The sequence below is a fragment of the Magallana gigas genome, chromosome 8 (assembly GCF_963853765.1).
Source record: "Magallana gigas chromosome 8, xbMagGiga1.1, whole genome shotgun sequence".
Taxonomy (NCBI): Eukaryota; Metazoa; Mollusca; class Bivalvia; order Ostreida; family Ostreidae; genus Magallana; species Magallana gigas.
This window is the reverse complement of record NC_088860.1, coordinates 333537-349216: the sequence shown is the minus strand read 5'-3', so window position 1 is coordinate 349216 and position 15680 is coordinate 333537. Positions and strand designations below refer to the sequence as shown.

The 15680-nt window shown below is 34.4% G+C and overlaps 3 protein-coding genes across 5 annotated transcripts in view; 2 read left to right on the top strand and 1 right to left on the bottom strand.

Annotated features, from left to right (window-relative positions):
• The window catches only part of LOC117689839 (cilia- and flagella-associated protein 99-like), a 29149-nt gene that overhangs the window by 1876 nt on the left and 11593 nt on the right, over positions 1 to 15680 (top strand). The gene's annotated exons all lie outside the window — the stretch shown is intronic.
• On the bottom strand, positions 4083 to 9469 carry LOC136270612 (uncharacterized). Of its 2 annotated transcripts, none has more exons than XM_066068838.1 (6): positions 9425 to 9469; positions 7679 to 9073; positions 7352 to 7474; positions 6510 to 6679; positions 5830 to 5946; positions 4083 to 5506 (listed from the first exon to the last, which is right to left on the bottom strand). In XM_066068838.1, exons 4-6 carry the CDS (start codon positions 6618 to 6620, stop codon positions 4826 to 4828), a joined length of 909 nt encoding a protein of 302 aa, XP_065924910.1. In that variant the 5' UTR covers positions 6621 to 6679; positions 7352 to 7474; positions 7679 to 9073; positions 9425 to 9469; the 3' UTR covers positions 4083 to 4825. The 2 variants fall into 2 exon arrangements, 1 of the variants encoding a protein (XP_065924910.1); XR_010708482.1 differs by having other exon boundaries at positions 4232 to 5506; positions 9425 to 9468.
• On the top strand, positions 9447 to 15026 carry LOC105337010 (uncharacterized). 2 transcript variants are annotated; one of them, XR_010708483.1, is made up of 6 exons: positions 9447 to 9574; positions 9927 to 11321; positions 11526 to 11648; positions 12321 to 12490; positions 13054 to 13170; positions 13494 to 15022. XR_010708483.1 is itself a non-coding variant. In XM_066068840.1 (6 exons), the coding sequence occupies exons 4-6, from the start codon at positions 12380 to 12382 to the stop codon at positions 14172 to 14174; spliced, it is 909 nt and encodes a 302-aa protein (XP_065924912.1). In that variant the 5' UTR covers positions 9447 to 9574; positions 9927 to 11321; positions 11526 to 11648; positions 12321 to 12379; the 3' UTR covers positions 14175 to 15026. The 2 variants fall into 2 exon arrangements, 1 of the variants encoding a protein (XP_065924912.1); XM_066068840.1 differs by having other exon boundaries at positions 13494 to 15026.

The following is a 15680-nucleotide window of genomic DNA, read 5'->3' as shown; positions in this document are numbered from 1 at the left end:
ATGACAATTTAAGAGTATCGTCGTGCTAGCTCATTTTAAGGGAAATAACACATTCTTAATTTCTATACCAGTACAACTTTTTCCAAAAAGTTGTAATTGAGTCACTACTGTTTTGACAGGCTTTCTTGGAAAAAATTACGGTACCTAACCAGGCATTTGTGCTAGATTCTAAAGTATGCAATTTTCTATATAATCTTATTGAAATACACGTGAATTGCTGAAATAAAAATTTTGGCATATATATGCTAGTATATATTTTAAAAATTTTAATTATTTTAAAAATGATAATAAACAATAATGAATTTATCTGCTTTATCATCAGGCCGTTCAAAATTTTAAAAATAATCATCATATTCGATGAACGTGTCGTCTGACCTTAATATGTAGTTTTTGTTAGCTCACCTGAGCTGAAAGCTCAAGTGAGCTTTTCTGATCACCCGTTGTCCGTCGTCCGTCCGTCCGTCCATCCGTCTGTCCGACTGTCTGTCCGTCTGTAAACTTTTTACATTTTGATCTTCTTCTCTAAAACCACTTGGCTAAATTTAACCAAATTTGGCACAAATCATCCTCTATAAATTGCAAAAATAAAAGGCCAGATTGTATTCAAAGCGGAGAAAACCTCGAAACTGTAAAAAAGGGGGGTGCATTTTAAAAAATCTTCTTCTCAAGAACTACTGAGTTAATCTTAACGTAATTTAGCATAAATCATCCTTAGGGAAAGGAAAATATAAAATGCAAAAATTATAGGCGATTTCTGTTCCAAATTTGAGATAATTGCGAAAATACTATTAAAGAATGGCCCGTTATTCCATATATTGTAGACTGGCAATTCATTGCGATAGACTGGTCTTATGACTGGCATCGCCGATCTACCGCATTTCGAAAACGAGGTTCTTTGTTTGAAGCTGGCAGTTTGTTGTGCAACAGTTCACGTGCGAATATAATCTATGAAACATGGAAATAACATTGGTGCTGATTATTGTGAAGTAAATTGAGGTTAAATATTTCAACGCGTTGTCATTTTCACTTGTGAGGGTGGTTTTAGCTTGTTTTGCTTTTTTCGTTTCATTTTGCTTTTTAACTTGGGAAACAATGAAACAATCGCCTTTTATTTGGAACATAGGCTTCGGTAAATAGGCAGTTTATTGTTTACCTGCGAAAATGATAAAATCTGATGCATTAACAACGTACTAAAGTGCATTTCCCTGTGTTTTTATTGTTTATTAATTTTTAATTGTGCCAACAAGGATCAAACAAGGGAGCGACTTTGGTTGATATAATCGATTTTTGATCGGTAACTTCGCCGGAATTTCCTCCGAAAGAGATTTGAAGTAGCCATGTATTCCGAGTTCATAATCGTGTAAATTAAATCCAAAGACAATAAAAAGATGTTTATGAATTTGAAAAGACGTTTTCACAGCCTCAGTTAAACCATGTTGTGATTAATCACCCGCGACTGTCTTATCTTTAGAGGTTATAAATACGGGTGATGCAAACACATACTCAAACTTCCGCCAGAGTTCGTTTGTACCAAACCAAACTCTTCCATGCAGGCATTGTGGGATATGTTATTCTCCCCAAATCTCGCGAACTACTTTTGTACGAGCATACTACCCATAGTCCTCTGCGTCTCCGCACACAGAGACACTACCATGTACCGCATAACGCATACCGAAAAGAGATAATGTACGTCCGCGATTACAACACGGACAATTTACGGAAAAAAATAAGTGCGTACATATCGGTCTTAATTCCATATATTAAAACTCAAAAGATTGTACAAATAAGGTAGAAAATACTATTTACATAAGTATATTTTATAAAAAAGACAGGTCAATCATACAAAATTAGTGTTTTTAATCTACTTTCACTTCATTAATATTATACAAAACACGTGGGTTTTTTCTACTTTCACTTCAACGAAAACCATGGATTTCAACCGAATAACAAAAGCTAAACAAAAGATTGGGATCACGTACGAGTTAAAGCCAGAACAAATAACTGCACTTCGTGCTTTTATGGAGTCAAAGGACATTGTGTGTCTTCTTCCAACAGGATTTGGGAAAAGTATCATATTTCAGCTGATGCCCTTTCTTTCTGACGACCCTATGGCGTGTGTCCTTGTAATATCTCCTCTGAACGCCATCATGAAGGACCAGGTCAGAAAACTCTGTGAAAACGGAATTTCAGCCTGTTTTTTAGATATCACAGGGAGAGATGGTTCAACATACACGCTAAAACCTGCACTGGGGACAGGTTTGTAATTACCAATGTTGTTCTCATAAATGTCCAGACTTGGTATCAAAATAGTCATGTTTTTAAATCTACATGTTCATTATATATAAATATGTATTGATCAATATTGAAGATTATACAGACAAATTTAGAAGAATGAGATTAGATTAGAAGAATTAGTCCTAGATTTTTTCAGCCAAATGTTGCAAGAATGTTACATTTTGTTAATTTCTAACAGATTAATTTTAACAGATTAATAAATCACCAACTCCCATTTCTAAAGTAATTCATTTCTAAAAAGTTTATTAGTGCATAATGCCTATTCACACCTTAATTCTTTGTTGTAAATAAATGTACATTACAGACTGCCTTAGTGTAATTGGTCAGCACACCTCATGCTCCTAGCAATTGCTTTTGGCTGGGTTTGAGGAAGTCCAGGTTCAAATCCTGGGGGCAGTCTGAAGTGCAACTTACAGCAAGAATTGCTTAAACTAAGAGGCCAAATATTTACTTATTCTATCAATTAAACCTGCATGTGTAACCTTAAATGCTAATGCACCCAGTTGTCCGATAAAACTTTATTTATGTCCGAGGGTTCCACTGAACAGATAAGCACCATATTCTCAAACTATTTTTTTAAGTATGATGGATGCATGATGAAAAGATTGATAAAGGACATCATAGGACAAAAACTATATGCCTCAAATTATTATCAACAATATTAGAGTACGATTGTTATAACTTATGCAGTGCAATATTACACTTTGCCAGATTAAACAATTTTTTGGCAATTTTTTGGTACAAAATACAGATACGCAAACAAATATGAGCATATTAAGTTGTAATCCTGTAGATATTGAGGATGACGATGAGCAAGGTGACAATGATGATGACACTGCTGAAGACGTTGGGAATATACAGACGAAAGTCTCAATAGATGATGTGGCAGCGGGGAAATACCAGCTCATATATGCACATCCTGAGGCTTTCCTTTCTTCAAGAGAAGGAAGGAAAATTTTGCACAGCAAAATTTTGCATGATCATGTGTGTGGCATCTGTATAGATGAGGCCCACATGATACAAGAATGGTATGATATAAAGAAAGCATTTGCAAATCAGAAACTTATTTTCCTTTGGAATGCTTCTACACATGCTAAATTGTAAACGTTAATTTTCTTTAAGGGGTGAGGACTTTCGGAAGGATTTTGCCCGAATTCAAGAATTGCTGGGCATTTTCCCAAGGGTACCTGTGTCCCTTTTTACAGCCACTGCTTCCCAATCAACTAAAGAGAACTTAGTTAAAAACCTTGGTTTAAGAGATCCTCTGTTTATTTCTAAAAACCCAGACAGACCAAACATTAAGTATTATAAGTATGACAGACTCCCGAGTGTAAGACAAGAGGACGATCTGGACAAAATTCTGGGAGACATTGCGACTGGTCTACAAGAGGACAGGAGACATTACCCTCTCACCTTCATCTATACTGATCTGGAATCAATTAGGTATGGATATAGGTTTTTGGAAAGTAAGTTAGGAGTCGAGTCTCCAGAGAATCGATGTTATGCACAATACCATACTCATTACCCTGATAAAATGAAAAATTTCATCATATCAGAAATCAGCAAATCCGAGCCAGTTATTCGTGTAGTACTTGCCACTGTAGCCCTTGGCATTGGTTTACATGCTCCTGCTGTACGGAAGGTCATACACTTTAAATGTCCCACCAGCATTGAAAAGTACTTACAAGAAACTGGCCGCGCGGGACGAGATGGACTGCCAGCGGATGCTATTTTGTATGTCAATAAGACAGATGTAAGGACCAACAGGCCTGGCATGCAAAACTCAATGCGCCAATACTGCATAAGTACAGATACATGTTTGCGTTTTCAACTACTACAGCATTTGGACTACAAGCCAGTAGAGGGAACCAAAAAATGTAAATGTTGTAATGTGTGTGAAATTTTGTGCTGTTGCTCTGATTGTGAACTGTAACATGATACAATATTAAAGTGACACAAGATTACCACTAAATCTTTATTAATGTACAAATTACAGTACTGATTGCCTTGATAACCTTAATTCATCCTTATCTTTCATGTCTCAAAGATGCAAATATAACATATTCAAGATTTAACAGGATTTTTAAGTTATATGGTAATATAAATTCAATTATTTGCTATAGAGTTTCAGATTAAAGTTAACATAATAAGTAGTTACACAAGAGGCCAATGGGCCTAAATGATCCTTACTGGTTGTAGTATTCAAGGTCAATGTTCTGACATCTTTTCAAGCGCTCAACTATTTTGAATAGATGGGAATGAAATTCTGAAGATATAGATGAGAATGGATTTTTCCTGAAACTATTGTAAAAATTCATCTTACGGTTGTCAATGACACTAAATGGGTCTATTCCACCTAATATTTGAACAAGAAATGTCACATCTTCCAAATTGTCTTTTGTACTGTGTTTTCCACTCCTTGATATGCACCGAATATTGCTCATATAATTTTCTACAGTTTCTGCTACAACAGGGGCTGCTGCAGATGCACGTTCCATAGCTTTGGTTGTTTTGTTTGCACCTAAACCTTTTATGACATCTTTAAGAACAAGAATGTTATTTTCTTGTTGCATGTCAGCTGGCTTATTTCCCCCTTCTTTCCATGTGGGTTAACGAAACTACCAAGTCTAACTCTCATAGCTGAGAGTTTTGGCAGCATGACTTCTGTTTTGAGGATATAATCTATACACTCAACTGCATACTTGGACCGAACGGAATGACTGTAAAAGAAGGGAATCATTCTTTTTAAGTTAATGTTGGTTCTGAAAGGGTCCCCTTCTCGTATCCCATCTTGAAATTCACAAAAATGGATATACCACATAAGTAATTGTATGGAGTAGTTCTGCAAGTCATCTGTGGTTTCATGTGAATTAAATACTCTGTAAACTTCACCAGTTGACATTTTCAGGTCTACATAGCCATTTTTGCAGAGTTGTTCTCTGGGAATAATCACAGAAGTATCCTCAAAATCCAAGTGCACAGGAGGCAAACATCCTGGGTTATGAAATTCCATGAATATTTCATTCACAACTTCTTGAACAACCTTCCAAAAGAGAGGTTTTCTTGTTTTAACGTGAGTGTTTCGGATGTTTTCTGGCAGGTCTAAATTTGGAATGACAGGCTCACTCTCTAAGCTGTCCATTGAAAATTTCTTCATACATAGCTGAATAAGTAAGGCTTCACCAACTGTGTGTAGAAAGTCGCTGTGTGCCTAAAATAGATATCAAAAGTATTATAAAATATTATACATGTATCACAAACTCTGCCCACACTAGAGTTTGAACTCATGAATTTCACAATTTGATAAGGGCTCATTGCTTATATAAATCATGCAAATAAGATGCCTGATTAAAAGACTAATCAGTGAGGTCTTTGAAAATTCTGTTCCACTAAGCTTTTAGTCCCACTCGAGCTTTCGATAGGCAAGAATCATAAAACTCAGAATACTTGCTCAGCTTTAGCTATTTATTGATTCAAGAGAAAAATCTTGAAAGAATCAAATGTCGATGTCAATAAACAACACATGATACCTACCTGGAACCCTCCTTTTACTTGACCATTTACGTTGGTCCTCCTCAGCTGACATTTAAAGAAAGCCAAACTTCCTTCCTGTCGTGAAGTCTTTGGTGAAAAGAATCGTTTGAACAATTTCTACAGATAAAATTCTCACATTTAATCCTTTTTAAAATGTTAATTTTGTAGTACAATAGACAAATATGAGTTTAAAGGGGCATGGTCATAATTTTGGTCAATTTTTCTGTTATCAATATTTACTATGCTTTAGAAATGTATTTCTAACGATCAAATGAAATTTGAGTGTCAGTCATAGAGTTATAAGCAAGATACAAGGCTCACAATTATTTGTCATGTAAACAAGGCTCGTGCCCTGTTTTTGCTTACATAGTAAAAAATATTTTCAAGCTGACTTGTCTAGAATCTTCTTAATATTCACTTTAAGCATAAATAAATAGTTCCTAACATTTTATAACACATTCATTTTAGGTCTAAAACTGGAATTTTTACTCCAACATTCAAAATGTAAACAAAAGCTTTGTTTACATAGCAAAGAATTGTAAGCTCTGTAACTCGCTTATAACTCAAATTTTGGTTGCCTATTAAAAATGCCTTACTGAAGCATTGTAAACATTAAAATCAGAAAAATAATTTTTGACCAAAATCATGACCATGCCCTTTTAAACAACAGTAGAACTAACCTCAAGATAATCCTGTTCGACATGGAAGAGTTCTTCTACAACAGGATCAAATATTTCCATTCTTTCAGCTGCAGTGTGAGCCCCAGCAAGGAGATCTTTAGCCCCACTCATCCTTACTCTAACAAGCTGGTCTCCTCCAAGTGTTATTTTAACTGTTTCAAATTCATCTCCTAAATAAAAACATATTTGATTAAGAATTCATCAATACACAAATCAAAGAAAATTTTCCAGCAATTGCACTAGATATTTTGCACCACAGATCTCCAAAATGTGTTTAAATTTTTTTTCTTACATAACCATTCAACAATACAATTAATACAATGAACAAAATAACTCATATAACTATAAAAGAACAAAGAGAATCTAGTAAACATTTGTTCAAACGGTGTCAGTAATTATCATGTAAACCAACCTCTTAAAACAGCAACAAACATATTATAGAAAATATAAATCCATAAAAGAAAAAAAAAACAAAAACAAAAATGAATTAAATCATTAAAAGGTGTTTACGTCTTCCAGCTTTTTCATAAGAATTCATCAATTGTCTACTTAGTTCGTTTAATACCTCAATGCAACCACCATAATATTTGGGATCTTGAAGAATTATCTGAAAGGATTCATACTCGGCTTGATATGAAACTTAGTGGTTTACTACATGTTCACTTGTTGATTTTAAATGTGCTATCTCATTACATTTGTGTACAAGAAACATTAAACAACATCATGAATACACATATGTAAGTATATGTAAGTAACATACATGTATATAGGTTTTTTAAACAATAACTTTTTCTTCAAGACAAATTGATAATTATAGTATTGGAAAATCTTAAAAAGATTACCTTAAGGGGAAATATCTGTGACTTGCTTTCCATCTGCTGACTATACTGATGAGGAATGTGTGAAGGGATACATGGTTCCATCCATTTCATCGCTGGGAAATATTTAACTAAGGTTCGACCCACCTTGATCAAAAATTAAATGGAAATTATTGTAAATCTATGTTGTCCTCTAATATTATTAAAATAAGCAATACCGGTAATAAATTTTAGTTACACTGTACTCGTATGATAAAGATGAGATGAATACATTGAAAATCATTTTCATTTTCTTACTTTTAAATTAACATCTGACTTACACACATTAAAAATGGATTGAGTATTACATACCATATAACCATACATTTCTTTTAACCTGCTCTCCTCTTCTGCACCGAGATAGAACACATCAAAATTAATTTCCTCTGGAGGTGTTAGTGTGGTGCTTTCTTCAAGATCTGTCAAATCTGCACGATCAGGGTAATAGGTAGATGCAGTGTAATGATAATGTTTATTACCTCCAGTAAGTCTAACATCTCTTGCTATGGTCATTCCATCAATATTATCAACTGTGACTTTCCCTCCTATTCCCATCTGAACACTTCGCACAATGCCTTCAGTGTTTAAATCTCCCATTTTGTCCAAAAATGTATATTTACTGTCTGCAGAAAGGGTTATACTAGTCTTGTTGAATATATCTAAGAGGTCATTGCCTGCGTGAAATCTAAGGGCAATGCAAGTGTTTATCTTCTGCATGGCACACAAATCTTTATTTCTCCTATTCATGGCCATAGCATACATCATAGCAATTGTGGAATTACAAGTATTAGTTCTCTGTTGATCAGCATGTAATGGAGATGCTAATGTCTGAAAAACTCTAAAAACAAATGGAAAACAGTTTTGAAATTCAAGCAGACATTTATGCAAAATATCCTCTGATTTTAAGGAAGATGGATGTTGTAATGTTCTCAGGACTGATGGACCAGGTTGAATGCTGAGAGAGCATAACTTGTCCGCAACCACTTCAGTCTCTAGCAAAATCAGTTTTTGAACTTCAGACAGTAATATTTTATTCTTGAAAATATCATCTGCGGAATAACACTGATCCTGGTGGTTTTTCTTGCAAAAGAGTTCTTGTTTAGCTCTTACTGAGTTTATATGTGCCATATCAACTGGTGATGCAAAACTTCCATAGTTATGATCTGATTGACACATGTCAGATTTCTTTACATCACTTTGTACATCAGTATCCAGTTCTAAAAAAAGTTTCTTTTTCTTCTTACAGTTGACTTTCCTGGCAGGTATATTCTCTTTATTGCTGACATCACTGACATTCTCTTTTTTCGAAGAACTAGGAGTCTGAGAAAACGCCATTCGTTTTGTTGAACATGTTGAGGTTGATTTTCTATCAATAGCTTCATTCAATTTATTCTGAAATTCTACACAATTTTCTAAATGTCTCTTACATGTCAAGCATATCTTACACTCATGAATTGAGAACTGTGCATTGGAATCCATGTTTAAACATTTTCTTATGTCTTTCAAAATTGGGTTATTATCTGGGAGAGCTACATTAGTTACTATATTCCTTAATTTCCCTGATGGGGAACGTAGACATATGAAGCAGTGCGGTTCCGTTCTGAGAGACTGACTTCCTTCACATCTGAAAATTGTCTTGAGAGGGGTGTTGGTGTTGGCCATCTTGAGAGGGCTGTTGGTGTTGGCCATCACGTATCATGAGTCAGTCTGAAATACATATATATGTTCTTGTTAAATTGGTTTGTTTTTTTCATTAAAATATTAGGATAATGCATAATTAAAGCAATTGTAAATCTGCTATTAATGTTTCTTATGCAACTGCATGTATCATAATCATTTTATCTTTTGGAAATTTGCCTTTCACTGTCTACTTCTAATATGTTACAAGCAATAACGAAACTAGTTTTAGAGGAAATTCGAAATGAATCCCCTATCGACAGTTCAGATTGAAAATAAAGAGATTGCTAACTTTTTTTATATCAGCAGCTTGCTTGTAAATTAGAAAATTATCATATGAAAGATGTTAACCATCATTATCATCACCAACATTATGTTTACCTATTTTGTTGTTCTCGTACAACAAACTTCCGCCAGAGTTCGTTTGTACCAAACCAAACTCTTCCATGCAGGCATTGTGGGATATGTTATTCTCCCCAAATCTCGCGAACTACTTTTGTACGAGAAGAACGTGATGAAACAACAAAATAGGTAAACATAATGTTGGTGATGATAATGATGGTTAACATCTTTCATATGATAATTTTCTAATTTACAAGCAAGCTGCTGATATAAAAAAAAGTTAGCAATCTCTTTATTTTCAATCTGAACTGTCGATAGGGGATTCATTTCGAATTTCCTCTAAAACTAGTTTCGTTATTGCTTGTAACATATTAGAAGTAGACAGTGAAAGGCAAATTTCCAAAAGATAAAATGATTATGATACATGCAGTTGCATAAGAAACATTAATAGCAGATTTACAATTGCTTTAATTATGCATTATCCTAATATTTTAATGAAAAAAACAAACCAATTTAACAAGAACATATATATGTATTTCAGACTGACTCATGATACGTGATGGCCAACACCAACAGCCCTCTCAAGATGGCCAACACCAACACCCCTCTCAAGACAATTTTCAGATGTGAAGGAAGTCAGTCTCTCAGAACGGAACCGCACTGCTTCATATGTCTACGTTCCCCATCAGGGAAATTAAGGAATATAGTAACTAATGTAGCTCTCCCAGATAATAACCCAATTTTGAAAGACATAAGAAAATGTTTAAACATGGATTCCAATGCACAGTTCTCAATTCATGAGTGTAAGATATGCTTGACATGTAAGAGACATTTAGAAAATTGTGTAGAATTTCAGAATAAATTGAATGAAGCTATTGATAGAAAATCAACCTCAACATGTTCAACAAAACGAATGGCGTTTTCTCAGACTCCTAGTTCTTCGAAAAAAGAGAATGTCAGTGATGTCAGCAATAAAGAGAATATACCTGCCAGGAAAGTCAACTGTAAGAAGAAAAAGAAACTTTTTTTAGAACTGGATACTGATGTACAAAGTGATGTAAAGAAATCTGACATGTGTCAATCAGATCATAACTATGGAAGTTTTGCATCACCAGTTGATATGGCACATATAAACTCAGTAAGAGCTAAACAAGAACTCTTTTGCAAGAAAAACCACCAGGATCAGTGTTATTCCGCAGATGATATTTTCAAGAATAAAATATTACTGTCTGAAGTTCAAAAACTGATTTTGCTAGAGACTGAAGTGGTTGCGGACAAGTTATGCTCTCTCAGCATTCAACCTGGTCCATCAGTCCTGAGAACATTACAACATCCATCTTCCTTAAAATCAGAGGATATTTTGCATAAATGTCTGCTTGAATTTCAAAACTGTTTTCCATTTGTTTTTAGAGTTTTTCAGACATTAGCATCTCCATTACATGCTGATCAACAGAGAACTAATACTTGTAATTCCACAATTGCTATGATGTATGCTATGGCCATGAATAGGAGAAATAAAGATTTGTGTGCCATGCAGAAGATAAACACTTGCATTGCCCTTAGATTTCACGCAGGCAATGACCTCTTAGATATATTCAACAAGACTAGTATAACCCTTTCTGCAGACAGTAAATATACATTTTTGGACAAAATGGGAGATTTAAACACTGAAGGCATTGTGCGAAGTGTTCAGATGGGAATAGGAGGGAAAGTCACAGTTGATAATATTGATGGAATGACCATAGCAAGAGATGTTAGACTTACTGGAGGTAATAAACATTATCATTACACTGCATCTACCTATTACCCTGATCGTGCAGATTTGACAGATCTTGAAGAAAGCACCACACTAACACCTCCAGAGGAAATTAATTTTGATGTGTTCTATCTCGGTGCAGAAGAGGAGAGCAGGTTAAAAGAAATGTATGGTTATATGGTATGTAATACTCAATCCATTTTTAATGTGTGTAAGTCAGATGTTAATTTAAAAGTAAGAAAATGAAAATGATTTTCAATGTATTCATCTCATCTTTATCATACGAGTACAGTGTAACTAAAATTTATTACCGGTATTGCTTATTTTAATAATATTAGAGGACAACATAGATTTACAATAATTTCCATTTAATTTTTGATCAAGGTGGGTCGAACCTTAGTTAAATATTTCCCAGCGATGAAATGGATGGAACCATGTATCCCTTCACACATTCCTCATCAGTATAGTCAGCAGATGGAAAGCAAGTCACAGATATTTCCCCTTAAGGTAATCTTTTTAAGATTTTCCAATACTATAATTATCAATTTGTCTTGAAGAAAAAGTTATTGTTTAAAAAACCTATATACATGTATGTTACTTACATATACTTACATATGTGTATTCATGATGTTGTTTAATGTTTCTTGTACACAAATGTAATGAGATAGCACATTTAAAATCAACAAGTGAACATGTAGTAAACCACTAAGTTTCATATCAAGCCGAGTATGAATCCTTTCAGATAATTCTTCAAGATCCCAAATATTATGGTGGTTGCATTGAGGTATTAAACGAACTAAGTAGACAATTGATGAATTCTTATGAAAAAGCTGGAAGACGTAAACACCTTTTAATGATTTAATTCATTTTTGTTTTTGTTTTTTTTTTCTTTTATGGATTTATATTTTCTATAATATGTTTGTTGCTGTTTTAAGAGGTTGGTTTACATGATAATTACTGACACCGTTTGAACAAATGTTTACTAGATTCTCTTTGTTCTTTTATAGTTATATGAGTTATTTTGTTCATTGTATTAATTGTATTGTTGAATGGTTATGTAAGAAAAAAAATTTAAACACATTTTGGAGATCTGTGGTGCAAAATATCTAGTGCAATTGCTGGAAAATTTTCTTTGATTTGTGTATTGATGAATTCTTAATCAAATATGTTTTTATTTAGGAGATGAATTTGAAACAGTTAAAATAACACTTGGAGGAGACCAGCTTGTTAGAGTAAGGATGAGTGGGGCTAAAGATCTCCTTGCTGGGGCTCACACTGCAGCTGAAAGAATGGAAATATTTGATCCTGTTGTAGAAGAACTCTTCCATGTCGAACAGAATTATCTTGAGGTTAGTTCTACTGTTGTTTAAAAGGGCATGGTCATGATTTTGGTCAAAAATTATTTTTCTGATTTTAATGTTTACAATGCTTCAGTAAGGCATTTTTAATAGGCAACCAAAATTTGAGTTATAAGCGAGTTACAGAGCTTACAATTCTTTGCTATGTAAACAAAGCTTTTGCTTACATTTTGATTGTTGGAGTAAAAATTCCAGTTTTAGACCTAAAATGAATGTGTTATAAAATGTTAGGAACTATTTATTTATGCTTAAAGTGAATATTAAGAAGATTCTAGACAAGTCAGCTTGAAAAGATTTTTTACTATGTTAGCAAAAACAGGGCACGAGCCTTGTTTACATGACAAATAATTGTGAGCCTTGTATCTTGCTTATAACTCTATGACTGACACTCAAATTTCATTTGATCGTTAGAAATACATTTCTAAAGCATAGTAAATATTGATAACAGAAAAATTGACCAAAATTATGACCATGCCCCTTTAAACTCATATTTGCCTATTGTACTACAAAATTAACATTTTAAAAAGGATTAAATGTGAGAATTTTATCTGTAGAAATTGTTCAAACGATTCTTTTCACCAAAGACTTCACGACAGGAAGGAAGTTTGGCTTTCTTTAAATGTCAGCTGAGGAGGACCAACGTAAATGGTCAAGTAAAAGGAGGGTTCCAGGTAGGTATCATGTGTTGTTTATTGACATCGACATTTGATTCTTTCAAGATTTTTCTCTTGAATCAATAAATAGCTAAAGCTGAGCAAGTATTCTGAGTTTTATGATTCTTGCCTATCGAAAGCTCGAGTGGGACTAAAAGCTTAGTGGAACAGAATTTTCAAAGACCTCACTGATTAGTCTTTTAATCAGGCATCTTATTTGCATGATTTATATAAGCAATGAGCCCTTATCAAATTGTGAAATTCATGAGTTCAAACTCTAGTGTGGGCAGAGTTTGTGATACATGTATAATATTTTATAATACTTTTGATATCTATTTTAGGCACACAGCGACTTTCTACACACAGTTGGTGAAGCCTTACTTATTCAGCTATGTATGAAGAAATTTTCAATGGACAGCTTAGAGAGTGAGCCTGTCATTCCAAATTTAGACCTGCCAGAAAACATCCGAAACACTCACGTTAAAACAAGAAAACCTCTCTTTTGGAAGGTTGTTCAAGAAGTTGTGAATGAAATATTCATGGAATTTCATAACCCAGGATGTTTGCCTCCTGTGCACTTGGATTTTGAGGATACTTCTGTGATTATTCCCAGAGAACAACTCTGCAAAAATGGCTATGTAGACCTGAAAATGTCAACTGGTGAAGTTTACAGAGTATTTAATTCACATGAAACCACAGATGACTTGCAGAACTACTCCATACAATTACTTATGTGGTATATCCATTTTTGTGAATTTCAAGATGGGATACGAGAAGGGGACCCTTTCAGAACCAACATTAACTTAAAAAGAATGATTCCCTTCTTTTACAGTCATTCCGTTCGGTCCAAGTATGCAGTTGAGTGTATAGATTATATCCTCAAAACAGAAGTCATGCTGCCAAAACTCTCAGCTATGAGAGTTAGACTTGGTAGTTTCGTTAACCCACATGGAAAGAAGGGGGAAATAAGCCAGCTGACATGCAACAAGAAAATAACATTCTTGTTCTTAAAGATGTCATAAAAGGTTTAGGTGCAAACAAAACAACCAAAGCTATGGAACGTGCATCTGCAGCAGCCCCTGTTGTAGCAGAAACTGTAGAAAATTATATGAGCAATATTCGGTGCATATCAAGGAGTGGAAAACACAGTACAAAAGACAATTTGGAAGATGTGACATTTCTTGTTCAAATATTAGGTGGAATAGACCCATTTAGTGTCATTGACAACCGTAAGATGAATTTTTACAATAGTTTCAGGAAAAATCCATTCTCATCTATATCTTCAGAATTTCATTCCCATCTATTCAAAATAGTTGAGCGCTTGAAAAGATGTCAGAACATTGACCTTGAATACTACAACCAGTAAGGATCATTTAGGCCCATTGGCCTCTTGTGTAACTACTTATTATGTTAACTTTAATCTGAAACTCTATAGCAAATAATTGAATTTATATTACCATATAACTTAAAAATCCTGTTAAATCTTGAATATGTTATATTTGCATCTTTGAGACATGAAAGATAAGGATGAATTAAGGTTATCAAGGCAATCAGTACTGTAATTTGTACATTAATAAAGATTTAGTGGTAATCTTGTGTCACTTTAATATTGTATCATGTTACAGTTCACAATCAGAGCAACAGCACAAAATTTCACACACATTACAACATTTACATTTTTTGGTTCCCTCTACTGGCTTGTAGTCCAAATGCTGTAGTAGTTGAAAACGCAAACATGTATCTGTACTTATGCAGTATTGGCGCATTGAGTTTTGCATGCCAGGCCTGTTGGTCCTTACATCTGTCTTATTGACATACAAAATAGCATCCGCTGGCAGTCCATCTCGTCCCGCGCGGCCAGTTTCTTGTAAGTACTTTTCAATGCTGGTGGGACATTTAAAGTGTATGACCTTCCGTACAGCAGGAGCATGTAAACCAATGCCAAGGACTACAGTGGCAAGTACTACACGAATAACTGGCTCGGATTTGCTGATTTCTGATATGATGAAATTTTTCATTTTATCAGGGTAATGAGTATGGTATTGTGCATAACATCGATTCTCTGGAGACTCGACTCCTAACTTACTTTCCAAAAACCTATATCCATACCTAATTGATTCCAGATCAGTATAGATGAAGGTGAGAGGGTAATGTCTCCTGTCCTCTTGTAGACCAGTCGCAATGTCTCCCAGAATTTTGTCCAGATCGTCCTCTTGTCTTACACTCGGGAGTCTGTCATACTTATAATACTTAATGTTTGGTCTGTCTGGGTTTTTAGAAATAAACAGAGGATCTCTTAAACCAAGGTTTTTAACTAAGTTCTCTTTAGTTGATTGGGAAGCAGTGGCTGTAAAAAGGGACACAGGTACCCTTGGGAAAATGCCCAGCAATTCTTGAATTCGGGCAAAATCCTTCCGAAAGTCCTCACCCCTTAAAGAAAATTAACGTTTACAATTTAGCATGTGTAGAAGCATTCCAAAGGAAAATAAGTTTCTGATTTGCAAATGCTTTCTTTATATCATACCATT